Source organism: Polypterus senegalus, chromosome 3, assembly GCF_016835505.1.
Source record: "Polypterus senegalus isolate Bchr_013 chromosome 3, ASM1683550v1, whole genome shotgun sequence".
Lineage (NCBI taxonomy): Eukaryota > Metazoa > Chordata > Cladistia > Polypteriformes > Polypteridae > Polypterus > Polypterus senegalus.
Window position 1 is genome coordinate 175433513 of NC_053156.1, and position 20597 is coordinate 175454109.

At 38.0% G+C, this 20597-nt stretch overlaps 1 protein-coding gene across 2 annotated transcripts in view; it reads right to left on the minus strand.

Annotated features, from left to right (window-relative positions):
• Nucleotides 1-20597, minus strand: part of lin9 (lin-9 DREAM MuvB core complex component) — a 268691-nt gene that overhangs the window by 54364 nt on the left and 193730 nt on the right. For both annotated transcript variants that reach the window (XM_039748225.1, XM_039748226.1), the window contains exons 8-9: nucleotides 814-947; nucleotides 343-465 (exon numbers count right to left, since the gene is read on the minus strand). In XM_039748225.1, the coding sequence (XP_039604159.1) occupies nucleotides 343-465; nucleotides 814-947 (257 nt within the window). The remainder of the gene's footprint in view (nucleotides 1-342; nucleotides 466-813; nucleotides 948-20597) is intronic.

Sequence of the window (20597 nt, forward strand, 5' to 3'; positions counted from 1 at the left end):
AAAAGCGCATGTCTTTACTAGAGTGTTAAAAATATATGACATCAGATCAGATGATACTGGGGATGTAATCGAAGATTACTGAAAGATTTTTTCAGTGTTTTGTTTGACGTCAAAATATTGTCTTTATAATTTTTATCATGAACGTGAGGGAGAAAAAAAAAAAAAAACGGCGCTAAGCAACATTTTTTCTATATAGCTTAAATTCAACAAAATTAATGTACTAAGCTAACTGCTAAAGGTTTGAGATGTTAAAAGGAAAAAAAAAAGATTTTTATCTGATTTGCTCCTGAAACAAAGCTAACTGGTAAAAGTTATCTGGCATAGAACATGTAAAACCCTTACCAACAGTGGAGATGGAGTGGAAAAATATGGTATCCGTGGTGGTGTCATCAATGACTGGAATCTGCTGGGCCGTTGTTTCTGTGCAAAGGCAGAAATAGGCATTGTTTCATGGGGCTCATTGCTCTAGAGACAAGGGGGATAAAGCAGAAATATGTATGTAAACAAACATAAAACTACAATATATAAACAGGACTGCCATAATGGGTAAAATCAGGATGATTAAGAAAATGTAAGTAAATACCAAATACCAATATAAACTGTGAGAGGTAGATACTTCCCAAATTAAAAATAGCACAAAAATATTACAAATAATTGAATCTTACATGCTGCTATGGGAGGTTCTGAAATGTTGTTGAAAGACAACAAATGATTTAAAATCATATGCATTAATATAGTATTTAATTAACTTGTAATGTATATTTCAGTTAAATTGCTTTTAAGTTCCTCTGTCAACTATACAAAACTACTTACAAGAACTTCGTAGTCAGGAACTGTGTGTGTCCCCAAGCCATTTCGATCAAATGTTACACGGTAAGTTGCAGCAATTGTGTCAACAGCGTCAATCTGTCCAGTAAACAATCCATCATGAACACCTCTTAATCGAGCTAAAATAAAAACAAAAATTAAACAAGAATAATTTAAACCATCATACCTGTATATTTAAACATTAAAAAAAAAAAATTGTATTATTCCCTTTTAAGCAACAACACCACACCACCAGTTTTATTTCTATAGCACATTCTCATACAAGGAATCTAGCTCAAAGTGTTTTTCTCAATATGAAAGAAGAAGAAAAAACAGCAAATTAGATACATTATTTAGTTATATGTAACAATTTCTATATATAGAATTCACTAAGGGCACACAAGACAGTGAGCTCAAGCAAGACAGAGAGCCCCGCCCATCAACTCTAAGACCATGTGATACACTCGACAAAGTCCCGCCCACCAACTCTAACCCTCCTACTGCGTCATGGGGTATGCACGACAGAGCACCACCCGCCATCTCTGATCCTCCTTCCGCGTCCAACATCGCTCTCGAGGCCAAAGAGAAGGCTAAATCAAACAGCAATAATTAGCAAACAAACAAAGATAACCGGCAGTAACAGTGCAAAATTCACAATTGGTATGCCAGTTTGAAAAGATAAGTTTTGAGGGTAGTTTTAAAATGTGTTATTGAATCAAGCTGATGTACATGAGAAAGAAGAGAATTCCTGAGTTGAGGAGCACTATGAGAGACGCTCGAACTCCCACAGCACAGAGTTTGATGTGTGGTCCAGAAAGTACAGCTGCAGATGAGAATCCGAGTGAGCGAGAGGAGTGTCAGTCTGTAGGAGATCAGTGAGGCTGTGGAGAGCTTTACATGTTAAGAGCGGTATTTAGTATTGTATTCTGTAGTTGACAGAGAGCCAGTAAAGTTGAGAGAGAATACGTGTAGTATGTTCAGTGGATTTAGAACAGCTGGTTATTATCCTGGCAGCAGAATTTTGAATAAATTGGAAGCAATGGATACGTTTTTGTGGGATGACAGATAGAACAGCATTACAGTAATCTATACATGAGGTGACTCGGGCATTAACCAATACTTTAGTACTGTGTTGCGTAAGAAGATGAAGTCTACAAATTTTTCAGAAATGCTACATATACGGGAGGAATTATTTAATAATAATAAATAATAACAACAACAAATTAATTTTATTATTTAATAATTGCCATTATTAGTGTACTAGCAAAATACCCGCGCTTTGCAGCGGAGAAGTAGTTTGTTAAAGAAGTTATGAAAAAGAAAAGGAAACATTTTAAAAATAACGAAACCTGATTGTCAATGTAATCAATGTAATTGTTTTGTCACTGTTATCTCTCTCTCTATATCTATATATCTATATACAGTGGTGTGAAAAAATATTTGCCCCCTTCCTGATTTCTTATTCTTTTGCATGTTTGTCACACAAAATGTTTCTGATCATCAAACACATTTAATCATTAGTCAAATATAACACAAGTAAACACAAAATGCAGTTTTAAATGATGGTTTTATTATTTAGGGAGAAAAAAATCCAAACCTACATGGCCCTGTGTGAAAAAGTAATTGCCCCCTGAACTGAATAACTGGTTGGGCCACCCTTAGCAGCAATAACTGCAATCAAGCGTTTGCGATAACTCGCAATGAGTCTTTTACAGCGCTCTGGAGGAATTTTGGCCCACTCATCTTTGCAGAATTGTTGTAATTCAGCTTTATTTGAGGGTTTTCTAGCATGGACCGCCTTTTTAAGGTCATGCCATAGCATCTCAATTGGATTCAGGTCAGGACTTTGACTAGGCCACTCCAAAGTCTTCATTTTGTTTTTCTTCAGCCATTCAGAGGTGGATTTGCTGGTGTGTTTTGGGTCATTGTCCTGTTGCAGCACCCAAGATCGCTTCAGCATGAGTTGACGAACAGATGGCCGGACATTCTCCTTCAGGATTTTTTGGTAGACAGTAGAATTCATGGTTCTATCTATCACAGCAAGCCTTCCAGGTCCTGAAGCAGCAAAACAACCCCAGACCATCACACTACCACCACCATATTTTACTGTTGGTATGATGTTCTTTTTCTGAAATGCTTGTGTTCCTTTTACGCCAGATGTAACAGGACATTTGCCTTCCAAAAAGTTCAACTTTTGTCTCATCAGTCCACAAGGTATTTTCCCAAAAGTCTTGGCAATCATTGAGATGTTTCTTAGCAAAATTGAGACAAGCCCTAATGTTCTTTTTGCTTAACAGTGGTTTGTGTCTTGGAAATCTGCCATGCAGGCCGTTTTGCCCAGTCTCTTTCTTATGGTGGAGTCGTGAACACTGACCTTAATTGAGGCAAGTGAGGCCTGCAGTTCTTTAGACGTTGTCCTGGGGTCATTTGTGACCTCTCGGTTGAGTCGTCTCTGCGCTCTTGGGGTAATTTTGGTCGGCCGGCTACTCCTGGGAAGGTTCACCACTGTTCCATGTTTTTGCTATTTGTGGATAATGGCTCTCACTGTGGTTCGCTGGAGTCCCAAAGCTTTAGAAATGGCTTTATAACCTTTACCAGACTGATAGATCTCAATTACTTCTGTCTCTCATTTGTTCCTGAATTTCTTTGGATCTTGGCATGATGTCTAGCTTTTGGTCTACTTCTGTGTCAGGCAGCTCCAATTGAAGTGATTTCTTGATTGAAACAGGTGTGGCAGTAATCAGGCCTGGGGGTGGCTACGGAAATTGAACTCAGGTGTGATACACCACAGTTAGGTTATTTTTATAACAAGGGGACAATTACTTTTTCACACAGGGCCATGTAGGTTTGGAGTTTTTTTCTCCCTAAATAATAAAAACCATCATTTAAAAACTGCATTTTGTGTTTACTTGTGTTATATTCGACTAATGGTTAAATGTGTTTGATGATCAGAAACATCTTGTGTGACAAACATGCAAAAGAACAAGAAATCAGGACGGGGCAAATAGTTTTTCACACCACCGTGTGTGTGTGTGTGTGTGTGTGTGTATTATCTCTCTCTCTCTATATATCTATCTATATATATCTCTATATATATCTATATCTATATCTATATCTCTATCTATATATATCTCTATCTATATATCTATATATATATCTATATATATATATATATATATATATATATATAGTACAAACCGGATTTCAAAAAGTTGGGACACTATACAAATCATGAATAAAAACTGAATGCAATGATGTGGAGGTGCCAACTTCTAATATTTTATTCAGAATAGAACATAAATCACAGAACAAAAGTTTAAACTGAGAAAATGTATCATTTTAAGGGAAAAATATGTTGATTCAGAATTTCATGGTGTCAACAAATCCTAAAAAAGTTGGGACAAGGCCATTTTCACCACTGTGTGGCATCTCCCCTTCTTCTTACAACACTCAACAGTTTCTCAAGTTTAGAAATAGGAATGCTCTCCCATTCTTGTCTAATACAGGCCTCTAACTGTTCAATCGTCTTGGGCCTTCTTTGTCTCACCTTCCTCTTTATGATGCCAAATGTTCTCTATAGGTGAAAGATCTGGACTGCAGACTGGCCATTTCAGTACCCGGATCCTTCTCCTACGCAGCCATGATGTTGTGATTGATGCAGAATGTGGTCTGGCATTATCTTGTTGAAAAATGCAGGGTCTTCCCTGAAAGAGATGACGTCTGGATGGGAGCATATGTTGTTCTAGAACCTGAATATATTTTTCTGCATTGATGGTGCCTTTCCAGACATGCAAGCTGTCCATGCCACACGCACTCATGCAACCCCATACCATCAGAGATGCAGGCTTCTGAACTGAGCGTTGATAACAACTTGGGTTGTCCTTGTCCTCTTTGGTCCGGATGACATGGCGTCCCAGATTTCCAAAAGAACTTCGAACTGTGACTCGTCTGACCACAGAACAGTCTTCCATTTTGCCACACTCCATTTTAAATGATCCCTGGCCCAGTGAAAACGCCTGAGCTTGTGGATCTTGCTTAGAAATGGCTTCTTTGCACTGTAGAGTTTCAGCTGGCAACAGCGGATGGCACGGTGGATTGTGTTCACTGACAATGGTTTCTGGAAGTATTCCTGAGCCCATTCTGCGATTTCCTTTACAGTAGCATTCCTGGTTGTGGTGCAGTGTCGTTTAAGGGCCCGGAGATCACAGGCATCCAGTATGGTTTTACAGCCTTGACCCTTACGCACAGAGATTGTTCCAGATTCTCTGAATCTTCGGATGATGTTATGCACAGTTGATGATGATAGATGCAAAGTCTTTGCAATTTTTCGCTGGGTAACACCTTTCTGATATTGCTCCACTATCTTTCTGCAACATTGTGGGAATTGGTGATCCTCTACCCATCTTGGGGTCTGAGAGACACTGCCACTCTGAGAAGCTCTTTTTATACCCAATCATGTTGCCAATTGACCTAATTAGTGTTAATTGGTCTTCCAGCTCTTCGTTATGCTCAAATTTACTTTTTCCAGCCTCTTATTGCTACTTTTTTGGGATTTGTTGACACCGTGAAATTTTGAATCAACATATTTTTCCTTTAAAATGATACATTTACTCGGATTAAACGTTTGATCTGTCATCTACGTTCTATTATAAATAAAATATTGACATTTGCCATCTCCACATCATTGCATTCAGTTTTTATTCACAATTTGTTTAGTGTCCCAACTTTTTTGGAATCCGGTTTGTGTATATATATATATATATATATATATATATATATATATATATATATATCTCTATATCTATATCTCTATATCTATCTATCTATATCTATATCTACCTGCCTGATTTTGTTTGAACAATTATTGCACACTTTCTGTAAATCAAAAACTTCATTTCACTTCTCAAATATCACTGTGTGTGTCTCCTATATGATATATTTAACTGACATTTTTTATCGTAACAACCAATGATTTATACAGGAAAATAATGACTATTAACAAGGTTGCCCAAACTTTTGCATCCCACTGTATATGTGTGTGTGTGTGTATATATATATATATATATATATATATATATATAAGCAACACTCATCACTCACAACAGTGACAAAACAATTACATTGACAATCATGTTACGTTATTTTCAAAATGTTTCCTTTTCTTTTTCATTACTTCTCCACTGCGAAGCGCGGGTATTTTGCTAGTCTATACTAATAAAAGGCGAAGCCCTCGCTGACTGATTCATCACTGATATTTGTCAGGCTCATTCCTTACACCTTACTTACAAAACTTAGGTAGGTTTCATTTCGAAATTCTACGTGTAACGGTCATAACTGGAACCTACTTATGTACATATATACGGCCATAGCCTGCAGCTCGGTCGCCGTGTGAGGCGGAGTTGCGTTCCTCATTGTCACACCTCCCACGTAATTGAGTGCTTGCCCATATAAGGCCGTCCGTCGGCAGCAATCCAATAGACACGATGCCGCTAAATATTCGCGGATGAAGGACTGTGCTAATGCAAACTAAGATGAGATAGTCAGGGATAGACTAGGGTTTGGTACAAACTCAGCAACAGTGCAAGAGAAAGTTAAGTGCCGGGTCTTAGCTGACATTAAATAAGGCCGTGGACATGGCAAGATCGCACGAGATAGCACAAGCACAGCCGAGAACCTTCGATGCATGTACTCCGAGCAGCTCACATGAACGGACTGAACGCAGTATTAAGAGAACAAGCAATAATTATAAGTGCAGCTACTGTGGAAACAAAGCACGGTGTAAACCTTAAGTTTAAATTAAGTTCATAAACAGGCTGCCGCTGGTGTTTTTTCATGCCTACAACGAATAAGATATTTGCAAGATACAAGTTTAATGAGAAGACGCAGGGTATAAACGAGACTTTTGATCACTTTGTAACGGAGTTAAAATTGCTGGTGAAGGACTGTGCTTATGCAAACAAATAGGAAAGCAGGGTGTAAAGCTTAACTTTAAATTAGGTTCATAGACACGCTGCCGCTGGTGTTTGTAATGCCTAAGGCGAACACGATATTCGCGAGATACAAGTTTAATGAGAAGACGCAGGGTATAAACGAGACTTTGATCACTTTGTAATGGAGTTAAAATTGCTGGTGAAGGACTGTGCTTATGCAAACGAAGATGAGATGGTCAGGGATAGAATAGTATTTGTCACAAACTCTGCAAAAGTGCGAGAGAAACTTTTAAGTGCCGGGTCTGAGCTAACATTAAATAAAGCCGTGGACATTACGAGATCGCACAAGATAGCACAAGCACAGCCGAGAAGCTTCGATGCATGTACTCCGAGCGGCTCACGTGAAGTGATTTTGCAGGACCGGGAAAGGTAAACCTGTGCATGCAGTGTGTGATGTCTCAGATAAAGAGGAAGACGAGCTGATATTTGCAGGCAAATCCACAACTTAATACCGGGAATGCCTGTTAAACATCTTAGATTCACGAGTACCGATTTGGGTAGTGATCACTTGAACGATGAATGAAATCTTTTCAAAAAATGCATTACACAATTGAGAAGGCAGCAAAAGAATATGAAGTGAGTGATGCATACATGCATATAATGACAGCAACACTCACAACAGTGACAAAACAATTACATTGACAATCATGTTACGTTATTTTTTAAAATGTTTCCTTTTCTTTTTCATAAAATTCTTTAACACACCACTTCTCCGCTGCGAAGCGCGGGTATTTTTCTAGTAATCTATATGTGTGGGTTATTTATTTTATAACATTCCCCAGCAAATTAATGAACTGGTTTTGTGGTTGGACAATTCACATTATTTATCCAGTGTTCCTAACAGCTTCTCCACTATCTACAACAGGGGGTTTTAAACTTTTGAATCGGAGGACCCAAGTACTGGGACCCAACAAGAGTATTACATTCATAATCATACTGACGCCATAGACAGACAAAATAATAATGGCCATACCATAAAAAAACAGAAAACATTTTTGTTTTATTTGAAGGATATTTCTCACACAACTATTACTAAAACAGTACACCGGAAAAGAAATGGTATTGTTGTTAATCATTCAAAACACGGAAAATATTTTTTTGAGGTAAACCACTGTCAGTATGAATGCTTAGTGTAAGCTTTAGTAAAGCTGAGAGAAAATAAATTTTGGAGAGGATATGTTAATCTTTTTGAATGGTTGTATGAATGATCACTTAGCTTAATTCCCCGATTTATGATGATGGTTAAGGAATAAAATAGTCAAAAAACAAATGTTATCTTGTTTTAAATAACTATTTTTCTTTCAAATGAGCTTTACCATTATTAATACATGTTCAAAGATAGTGCAATATCTTATTTTTCACTTAACAATTCAGTAAACCAATTAAAAAAAAAAAAGAGGCTGTATTATTTCTAAAAAATGTATGCACTATTTTTATTTTACATGGTCACATGTAGTGCTAGGTTGTTGTACCGTTTTAGCCATTATGGACACAATGATAAGTCAAGTAAAATGACACATTTTATTGGTTGACTAAAAAAATTACAATATGCAAGCTTTTGGGGGTAGCTCAGGCCCCTTCCTCAGGCATTCCATTCACTGATAAACCAAGCTTCCTCTCTGTGCTGTTTTTTTCTTTTATACTGTAAGACGTTTGCTGCAAAAGAAAAAAATTAAAGTATGCTGGCTCAACTACCATAATACTTTACGAAAAAGGAGAACCATAACTAAATTACTGTAAAGCTTAGAAAAGCAGGTGATTTTTTTTTTTTTGGATCAGCCTTTTTACTGATCCAGTCTTATTTTACTGAAAAATTGTCCAAATACGATCGGAGCATCCCTAATTTCAGGGGCCAAGGACAACTGGTCAGTGTTTCATGATGTGTCTGCAGTTTCAACATCTTACCTAAAAAAGGGGTTGGAGCTGCCTCAAAAGCTTGCATATTGTAATCTTTTTAGTTAGCTAATAAAAGGTGTCACTTTTCTTGACTTCTTATGTAGTCACATAATACTTAATAATTTAGTGAATTGTCCAGTTTGAATGTTTAAAGCTACTGACAGACACTGTGCATAATGTGTAAAGCTTGTCTCGACCTTTGGAAATTTTTTGTAATGTTAAAACTGTTTAAAATGGTACAAACCATTGATTTATCCATGCCAAATTCAGTACTCAAATCTAGACTTTTCCAATTTCTCACTCAAAAATTATTTCTTTATGTCAAAGTTAATCAGCTTTCTCATTCTGTTTTAGCTCATTAATAAAACTATATAACAGAATAACTTAAAAAAAAAAAATCACTGCTAAAGGTGAAAATAAGCAGACAACTGAACTGATAAAGGAACCTTTGATAACAAAGATAATGACTGACACTCTAATCAAGACAGGAAGGCTGCAACATGTCATGTGTATGCTATGTTGTCGGATAGAGTTCCTTCGTTTCATTGTAGCATCCCCATTTTTTTGCTAAAAACTGCTTGATGAAGCATACCAGACTGTACAAGCATTTTTAGGGTGCAAGTTAACTAGAAGAAACCATGTTACACAATACAATTACCCTCTGCAGCTTCTACCTCTTTCCATCTGCTCTTTGTCTGCTTACATGATATACAATGGAACATTTTATGGAACTTTGCTCAGCAGGGACCAATTTTATCAGGGAAGTATGAGAGCAAACTGAAGGAGGCAGACGTGCCTAGATGCCCTATATATACAGTTGTGGCCAAAATTATTAGGCCCCCTTATGAAATTAGCAACACTCCTGATTCCAATATGAAAATGACCATTAACAACAAATGTTAGTTTTTTTTAAAGCGTATCTGTGTCCAAAATAACAAGGTCCACTAATTGTAGTTTGGATGTTTTATTGACACACTGAGTGGAAACAAGAAAGTGCAAAAATGAGACATCCAAAATTATTAGCCCCATGCCCATTAATAGTCAATACTGTACCCTTTTTGAGCCACAACTGACAACAATCTATTAAAGTAGGTCTTTAATAGATTAGCACAGGTCTCCTGAGGTATTTTGGTCCATTCCTCCATTGCAAATTGTTCTAGGTGGTCCAAATTGCGTGGTTTCCGAGCATGGACATTCACTTTGAGCACTCGCCACAGATTCTCAATGGGATTGAGGTCTGGGCTCTGTGCGGGCCACTCCAAGATCTTGGTTTTGGTATCCTTGAAAAACTGTTGAACTAATTTTGATGTATGCTTTGGGTCATTGTCTTGTTGGAAGACCAAGCGACAACCTAAGCCTAGACTACGAGCAGATTTCTGCATATTCTCCCTCAGAATTTCAACATAATTTTCTTTTTTCATGATGCCATGCACCCAACAAGGCTCCCTGTGCCTGAGGCTGCAAAACAGCCCCACAGCATGATGCTCCCACCACCATGTTTAACTGTGGCAACTGTGTTCTTAGGGTTGAAGGCCTGTCCCTTTCTTCGCCAAACATAAGCAACATCCATGTGCCCAAACAGTTCCAGTTTAGTCTCATCAGACCAAAGCACAGACTTCCAAAAATCATCTTTACAATTCAAATGTTCATGGGCAAACCTCAGTCGGACTGTGATGTGCCGCTCTTTGAGTAAAGGGGTTCTTCTGGGACGATGGCCGTGAAGCCCACCACGGTGAAGAGCCCTCACAACTGCGTTCCTTGAAACATCAACTCCAGAAGAGGCCAGGTCAGCAACAATCATCTTGGCAGATGTCCGGGGTTCCTTGATGACATCTCTGACTATTTTTCTCCAGAGTTCTTGAAATCTTGCGCTACGCCACGCCAGGTTTGTTTCTAACAGAATTTGTCTCCTTGTACTTGGCAATGATGCAACGTACAGCAGTTCTAGACACTGTGAATCGCTTGGAAATGGCAGTGTAGCCTTGCCCCTTATCATGAGCCTCTACTATCTTCTTTCTGAGCTCCAGACTGATTTCCTTTGTCTTTGGCATGGTCAGTAACAGTAGTCCCTCTCATGTGTTCAAGAGCCCTGTTCCTTGGGAGTCTTTTTATGCTGATTGAGTGTTGTTAGGAAGCCAATTGATTGCACAGGTGTGGTTTCAAAGCTGATTGGTTAATTAGTGTAGGTGTGTTTTGAAAGCAAACATTAACATGGGGCTAATATTTTTGACCACCCCATTTTTTACTATATTTGATATAAAGCAAGAATAAAAATATATTTTATATTACAAAATGTATCAAAAGTTAGTAAATAGCACTGGTGGATGTTTGATTATATCAAGTTTCATCAATGTTGCATGATTCCAGGGGGGCTAATAATTTTGGCCTCAACTGTATGCAGTAAGGCAATTTATCTTTAGATGTTGTACTGTTTGCACTGTCATCCAGGATAAAACCAAACCATTTGCAAATAGCAGAGCTAAACACACTTTTTCAATATTCTTCTCTTCTGATTGTCATTCCAGTTTTTTTCCCCCTTCACATTCATAATCACTCAAAGAACTCACTGTAGCATGCGGAACAGGAAGGAGATGGACCTTTGGGGAAGATATGAATACTCAGAGTAGTATCTGCACTCTGTTTTTGCAGATTTACTATATCTAACCTACAAAACTACCATATCACTGTCTAACCACTATAGAAAATTGTGGTAAAATATTAACTGAAAAGCTGTGGTATTGATAAAGATAATCATGGAATTATCAGGAAATTCTCAAGCCGCTACTGTAATTATTTCGATTTACAAAGCTGCTCTAATTTGACTGTAGAAAACATTAGGGTACTGTTGTTTAATATGAGAAATTTGATTTGTGTGATCTGTCTACGTAATGTGTGTGTTCTGCCCTACATGTTGTTAAGTGATGCTATTTGTTGGACTGTTCACCCCATTCCCCCTTGTCTCATCATTCATTAACACATTTGTTACAGTGATGTTATGAACACCCATGAAGCTCTCTTAAGGCACGCAGTTCACATATGAAATATTTAAATACAACCCTTCCCTCAAGCATCATGTGAAACATATCTTTAAAGTACATGAGCTCCAGGGTGTGGTCAATTGAGGAGCATGACAATCTGAATCTCTGTCTATGTGCATCTCTCATCATGATCTGATCCTAGAAATCACTCACTTTGTAAGTGTGATTACTTTATGTCTTTTGTAAATGCCATTCAGGATTATCTGGCATCCCGTCAGGACTAAGAATGGTTTCTTCCTAGTAAGCAAGGCCGGAATGGAAGGACAAGAATGGAATGGTGTCCTGACCAGGTAGGGAATTGATCCCTTGCCAGGAAGGAAAGCTAAAAAAAATGGAAGGAGCTTCGCCTTTATAGAATACTAGAAAAATACCCGCGCTTCGCAGCGGAGAAGTAGTGTGTTAAAGAAGTTATGAAAAAGAAAAAATTTTAAAAATAACGTAACATGATTGTCAATGTAATTGTTTTGTGACTTAAGGGTGTTGCTGCCATCAAGGATTTGATTATTATTATTTCTTTCAATTAGGTTCGTATTTGGAGGATGTGTTGTGTTCAAGTTACATTCCGTGTTTGTCAACCATTGTAAAGATAAAAGGTTTCATTCATCGAAGTGTTAACTACCCAAATCAGTACTCATGAATCTAAGATGCTTAACAGGCATTCCCGGTATTAAGTTGTGGATTTGCCTGTGAATATTTAGCGGCAGTGTGTCTATGAACTTAATTTAAACTTAAGCTTTACACCTTGCTTTCCTATTGACATGTCTACAAAGGCTTGTTCAGATTCAGAGGGTTGTTCCTTTCTTACTGCATCAATAAACAGCTTGTCTTCCTCTTTTTCTTGAGACATCACACACTGCATGCACAGGTTTACCTTTCCCAGTCCTGCAAACTTTAGCAAAGTGGTTCAATTTACCACATTTTTTTTTTTAGTGTTTTCCTTTAGCTGAACATTGACTTTTTCCACCATGTGCTTTGTTTCCGCAGTACCTGCACTTATGAATATGCTTGTATGCGTCACTCGCTTCATATTCTTTTGCTTGTTGTCTGCGTACTGCGTTCACAGTCAGTTCACATGAGCCGCTTGGAGAACATGCATCAAAGGTTTGCTATCTCATGCGATCTTGTGATTTCCACGGCTTTATTTAATGTTAGCTCAGACCCAGCACTTAAGTATCTCTCGCACTTTTGCTGAGTTTGTGCCAAACACTATTCTAACCCTGACCATCTCATCTTCGTTTGCATAAGCAGTCCTTCACCAGCAATTTTAACTCCGTTACAAAGTGATCAAAAGTCTCGTTTATACCTTGCGACTTCTCACTAAACTTGTATCTCACAAAAATCGTATTCGTCTAAGGCATGATAAACGCCTCGTAGTGGCAGCGTGTCTATTGGATTGCTGGTGACAGACGGCTTTTATATACAGGCAGGCGCTCGATTATGTGGGAGGCGTGGGTAAGGGGGGCGCAATATAGGCAGGTAGCCAACTACGTGGGAGACGTGGCGATGGGTGACGCAACGGCCGCCTGACACGGCGACCGAGCTGCAAGGTTACGGCTGTATATATGTACGTAAGGAGGATTCAGTTATGACCGTTACACGCAGAATTTCGAAATGAAACCTGCTTAACGTTTGTAAGTAAGCTGTAAGGAATGAGCCTGCCAAATTTCGGCCTTCTACCTACACGGGAAGTTGGAGAATTAGTGATGCGTCAGTCAGTCAGTGAGGGCTTTGCCTTTTATTAGTATAGATATTCCCCCTACGGAATGCTGGGAATCATAGTACCAGTGCCTGTAGCATGCCATGGATGCCACCAGTGGGAGCTACAGGGATGAACCATCCCTTCTTTTCAGAAATTTGCACCTGACACAAAAGTACCTACTCTGACTGAATTCAAACACCGGAAGTCCTTCCAGGGTCCAGCTTAAAATGGAGCCTTCCAATTCACCTCGGGAGTGGGAGTTGAAAAACAGAGAACAACACTTGCATTGAGGAAGAAGAGCAGGAAGGATGAAGAGAAAGAGGAAGCAGTGGGAAACATTTCTAAATGATCTACAAAGGTAATAGAAATAATTAAAAACCATCATTTTGAACCTGTGACTGCGTTTGTGTCAGTTGTGTCTAGGGTTTGGGGCTCAGTGATGCTCCCTGTAGTCCACACTTTGTTACACAATTGTTGCTTAATGTATACTGTCTGCTGAGTTATGCTTTGTAAATCACGGTTTCTTATTTATTGGCTTGGTTGTTCACCTGTAAATACTGGATGCTTCTTTTGAATATTTCTGTTTACAAGGCACATCCAGTAAAATCATTCACAAAAGCATATCCTTGTGGCTTTATGTGGATGTGCTAAGTTGTTTAAGCTCTCTGCAGCTATGCTGCTCAACGGGGGAGATCAAAAACATGGCATACAGTGGGCAAAAAACTGGGTCTACATAATGTTTTATCTTTATCAAACAACAGCGTTAAAGTTTGGAAAATATTTACAAATAACTGTGTAGCACGATAGTTTATACCACTGGCTATTTTGCTAACAAAATGAATGTATAAATCTAATGATCTGTACACTTTTCAAATCAGTTTAAAAATCACCATAATCTTTTCAAGTGATTGATTGTTTCCCGTATGCTTTACTTTAAACAGCTGCAAATTTGTACTGTGCTTGATGTTGGCTACATACAGTAAGTTATTTCTAATTCTAATCTAATATTTCTGATCTTTAGGTATACATACGGTATGTTTGACCAAGTTTCTTAATCTATGTTGATGCTGTAATGTTTAGCTCTTTTTTATTTTTACATATCATCAAAGCGTGGATTGTGACCAAAAAAAAGAGCCGGGGGTTCACAGCATGATTTCTAAAATAAAACAAAAAATACTTTTAAAAGTTACGAGTTAACTCTTTTAGGGCGGATGTCAAGTTTTGTCAATAGGAAGAGTTAAAGTCAGATGTCAACTTGGGTGATAATCAGCTATTAAGGTAAAGGTAAACTAAAAGTAGTTCAGTAAATTATCTTGCTTGGTAGAATGTTAGACTCATTGACTTGACGTCTAATCCCTGCATGCGTAGTGAGTAGTGAAGAGCAAACAATGGCAAAAAAGGCATGGCCTCTGGCGAGAAAGCGAAACAAAGGCACAAAGGAAAATACACTAGGCAACATTTTACATATTATCACTGAACTACACTGTGATTTATCAGTTGTACTAAAGCGTAACAAATGGCACCATTATTAAATGGTATTTAATAGTATTTAGTATTTCTACTGTTTGATAATTTTACCGTCAGCCAGCTGTTTACAAAAGGGGTTAAGTATTGCAGTGGGAGGGGTTGCAAAAAAAATTCTGGCTCAAAAGTGGGTTGAACCTTAAAGTGTGGGAACCACTGGTCTAACCTATATGCACATCATGTATGTTGCCTTATGTATACTGGAAATAAATGTTCTTGACCAAAGTTAACAAATACACCAAACAAACCTTGCTGCTTTTACAGTTTATATGCCTAACCTAAAATACAAACAAAGCAACAACTTTTAAGTATCATCAGTGTTTGTACTGGTGTTGTTACACAAGTAAATTTGTCCCATAACCTGTTGAAATACTCCCTATGTCAGTGCACTGATTTATATGGACAAATTTATTCTAAAATCTTTTAAGATTAGTCTTATAGCCGAACCACCTGGATTAGGATCAGAGTACAGCTGGTGGCACCTAAGTACAACACTGGAACAAGTTTTTTTTTTTAAAAAATGGTAGCTGGAGTACCTCCCTGTAAATTGGAGGACCTGCTTGCTGGGCTGAATACAGATTAAAATCATATCCACGACAAAGCAATTACAGGTTAAGGGCCTTAAACAACAACCCAAAAGAGTAGAGTCACTTCTGGCATTTATGGGACTCAAACCGACAACTTTCCGATAGCTGGCACAGAACCCTAGCCTCACAGCAACCACTCTGCCCTAGTATTATGCTAGCTTAATATCATGTTTTATGTATTAAATATGTGGTAACAATAGATAATAACACTGATCTTAAGATAATTGCACTAATTTTCTTTCATTGTTTTAAGTTATAACATGTAATTTGAATTGTTAGGAAAATGCCTATTTTCATTATTGCTACTATTGGCAGCAATGTTCAGGCACTGTGATTAACACAGTACAATTCAAAATATACATCCATTTCCGTGACCCATTTGTCCAGGGTATGGTAACAAGACAGCTGGGTCCTATTCCAACAAACATCAGGTAAAAAGTAGAAACAATCCATGGTCAGGGCACTAGTCCATCGCTGGATGAGAACACATACACAACACAAGAACCAATTTAACAATGCCAGTTCACTTAACCTGCATGTCCATGGACAATGGGAGGAAACCGGAGCACCCAGAGGAAACCACACACGGTGAACATGTAAACTTTACACAGGGAGTACACAGGACTTGAACCTCATTTTCCTTGTTGCAACTGGGCAGCAATACCACTGCACCACTGTGCTGCCCCACACTTCAAAATATCATATTTCAAAATACAAACAACATCAGTCCCTAAAGTCTGCACTACACCCTCCAATAATACTCTTCCATGCAATACACCTCATTCACCAGATGGTACTTTATAATCTCCTCTACAGGTATTTTTGCTTCTTCCTTTATTGTTATCTTACTCTGTTCTAATTCTGCATTCCTCATTAGCAGCCTTAATGCCATCTACAGATAAAATGCAATATTTGAAACAGACTAGTAAAGTTTATAAATTGTTGATTGGAAATTAGCAAAAACAATTAACAGTCAATATATACATTATATAATCAGAATCTCTGTTGTAGAGAGAAAAAAAAAAAAATAATAATTTTCACCTCTGGACGGTGCATGTGTCCAAAACATTCATATTAATATGTTACTTACATAAAAGCCAGATCGAATGTTATTTGCCTTGATTTTTTTACTTCCTACAGCGTAAAGTCACAAGTAGACTGCAGAGCTTCCTTTGTTTGATCGATACAGGCATGCTCAAAAGATACATGTGTAATGCCACGAAAAGTGCCTGCTGACACTTTAGTACACGAGCAAAGGTACGAGAATGCAATTAGACCCTTTTTTTTGGGCACATACACCATCCAGATTTAAACACTAGCGTATAGAGTCACTTGTGTACTGGAGTCTATAGCTGGAGGTGAAAGCTGCCGTCGCACTTTTCCAGTCACTGTACTTTGTATATAAAAGTCAGATTAAATGTTAGCTCCTGTCTCACCCTACACAACTGTTTGATCTTATTCAGGAAAGGATCCCAGTCGCACCACGGGAGAAAGACTTTCCGAGACACTTCAGTACACAAGCGACTCTCCATGCTAGTGTTTAGATCCAGATGGTGCATGTGCCCAAACAAAAGTCTAACTTCATTCTCATACCATTGCTCGCGTACTAAAGAGTCAGCAGGCATTTTTTTCGTGGCATTACACGTGTAATTTTTGAACATGTCTGTATCGATCAAACACAGGAAGCTCTGCAGTCTACTTGTGACTTTACACTGTAGGAAGATAAGTAAATACATTGAGGTAGATAACGTTTGACCTGGCTTTTATATAAGTAACATATAAATGTTTCTTATGTAAAGACAATCACAAAACAATCACAAACAGGAGTTTGCACGATACGTTGGCGAGCTCTGTAAGCCATACTGTTTCTTTGAAGGACAGGTGTGGGGCAGACTGACTGGCATGATGACGGCAGACTTCGTCATGTATCCAAATGGTGCCATCTTTCGCCTTTATGCCTGATGGCGCTGCGTTCTTATATGTGAGAGGACATTTCTTGCAGGTAGGGCTTGTGTTCTCTTTCTCCAATCTGCGTTCACCTTTGTTATTGCTCGTCTTCATTTGAAAACAGCAGTGTCAGATCGGGGCGAGTGTGAACGCGACTGAAAGCATAAAACTGAATAAAAAAATGGTAACCTTGCCAAGTATCATAAATTTACACCGGCCGTTACAGACTGAAATGAAATTTACATTTTTATTCTAAAATAGTAAGAATAAGAGTAGCTCACTTCTCAATAGGGACTCTTCCGGGGTCAAACCCGTGAAGTTTTCATTACCAGTCAACAGTTGATACTGTTGCGCCACCGAAGCAGTTGTATCAAAGGGGTGTCAATGTCGCACCCTAAAGCGGTATTCTTTACTTGCAGTTATATCCTTGAAAAGCGCTCATGTTATATTTGTACCTTTTGTGAAAGTGCCTATTTGATATTTGGATTTCAGTCTTCACACATTATACACTTCATGTCTACATTTTGTCTTTAGTACTAAAAAATGGAAAAAGTTTGTCTTTTAGGTATGCGTTCAACATGTGTCATCCTACACTTACATAGATCTTTGCAGACACGGAACACATGTGAAATGTGTGAAATGCAAGTGTTCCAAATAACGATATTTTTTTAGCCTATGCAGCTCTACCTGACTCCCTGACAAACAGTTGGGAGAGGTTTTTGCAGTTTCTCCAGCATAGTATAGCAGGCTGCTTGGGACTATCAACACATTTACAACACAAGAGAAGCTGAATCGAGAGGTGCGAGCAGATTTAAGGTGGGCCAGAATTACGAGTTTCCTTGTAAGCTTTGGTAATTCTAGTGTTAAAGTGGTGTAATAAACTAAAAAAGACCTTTTAATTTGGTCCTTTAATAGAAACACTGCTTGTGTTAAAGTACAGCAGCTCACAATTTCAATTAGAAAATAAAAAGAATACATGTTACTGTTGGAAGGAAATCTGTTATTTTAGTCCATCCTTACCTCAAGATGCCATAAGCCCTAAGGCCGACACACCTGAACTGAGACCCTACATTAAAGTTTATCCTAGTTTATAATTTTTTGCCATATCCGCTAAATATTTGCTCTAATAAAAGTAAACTTGACTATTTCAGTTTTTAAATATATTCTCTGCCAAAACACTATGAAATACATTATAATAGGACCACTATAGCCAAAAGGTTCAATCATCTCTACATAAATTATAATCCGATTACTACAAACTAGAATATAACTTATTTTATATACATAATTTGGGTGTAAACCAATGAGCCAACAAGAGTAAAATGTATGTAATGATTGACACTGCATGCAAATTCAGTAGTTTATAAAATGAACCTCTGTTTTCTCTGACCATTCTGTAACCGACTTCTTTTGAAGAATGCTCCCTCCAAGGCATTTTTCTGAGGAGTAATTAAAAGTTACAATAAACCGCTCTTCTGCTGCCCAATAACTGATTTGTCCCGTTAGGGGAGGTTTCTTTCTTTAATAAGATGTTAAATTTCTACCACGGTCAGCAGCATCCAAAGGAAACACACAGATTGAGTTAGCTATGTACGCTTTTTTGACACTGAAAATGATTTTAATATATCACAAAAAAAAAAAAAAGGGATCTCGGGTTCAAGAGTAAAATGGAACTGAATCAGGGGCAAAATGTATTTTTAGGGCAATGAGGAAGTATTTAAAATGTGTGGTTAATATAACTGTTAACCAAAAAGAATAACAATGCAGTAGAAAAAAGTTTACATTTTATAAAAATTATAAAAGTGCTGATAGTAGAAGTGATGTTTTGATAGTAAAGATATTACAGAAAGATAGACCAACACAGGGAACACTGAAAGTATAAAGAAACAAGAGAATAGAAAAAAGAGCAGGAGGAGGAAAAGAAATTGGCATCTCCAAAAAGTGGAGAAAGAAAAAGGTACAACCAGTGCCCAGCAAGCTAATAAGGTGCCAGGCACTAACAATGCAGTGACTGAAATAATCCAAATGGGTGGGTCTGAAATAGACCTTGCTTGTTTTCCTCTCCTCCTCTGTGATCTGGGCATACCTTAATTATAATGTCAAAACACTATGCTGTCATAATTTGTTTATGTTAATCAAACTTGACCAGGATGACTGTGTAAGACAGGGAGACACAGACACAAAAAGGGTTGGGTTTTTTTGAAAAATAAAGTGAGGTTTTATTTACAGGTGCACCCAAAGATGAAAAAATAATGTCCTGCGGAATTTATATATTGATACAAAAACAGTAATCAAATGGAGCCCAAAAATGACTATATACAGTATTTACAGTGCTGCCTGAAAGTCTCAAATGAAAAAGTAAAATACACCCAAACTAGTGAAAACCATATATACACAAACCAAAATGAAGCTGTTTACCTCTACAGTGCTCCAAGTCAGGAAGCTGCTCCTTCAAACAGTGTATACAGGATTCACCCAAACAAAAATATTTAAAATACAGAAAAAGAGTATACAGTGATCCCTCGCTATATCGCGCTTCGACTTTCACGGCTTCACTCCATCGCGGATTTTAAATGTAAGCATATCTAAATATATATCATGGATTTTTCACTGGTTCGCGGATTTCTGCCGGACAATGTGTCTTTTATTTTATGGTTCATGCTTCCTCAGTTTGTTTGCCCAGTTGATTTCATACAAGGGACGCTACTGGCAGATGGCTTAGAAGCTACCCAATCAGAGCATGTATTACATATTAAATAAAACTCCTCAATGATATACGATATGCTTCCTGCGCGGTGCTTGATTGTTTGCTTTTCTCTGTCTCTCTCACTCTCTATGCCTGACGGAGGGGGTGTGAGCAGAGGGGCTGTTTGCACAGAGGATACGGATGCTCCTCTACAAAATGCCGCTTTATCACGGTGCTTCGGCATACTTAAAAGCCCAAAAGCACGTGTTGATTTTTGATTGTTTGCTTTTCTCTCGCTCTCTGACATTCCCTGCTCCCGACACACATTCTTTGAAGAGGAAGATATGTTAGCATTCTTTTAATTGTGAGAAGGAACTGTCATCTCTGTCTTGTCATGGAGCACAGTTTAAACTTTTGACTAAA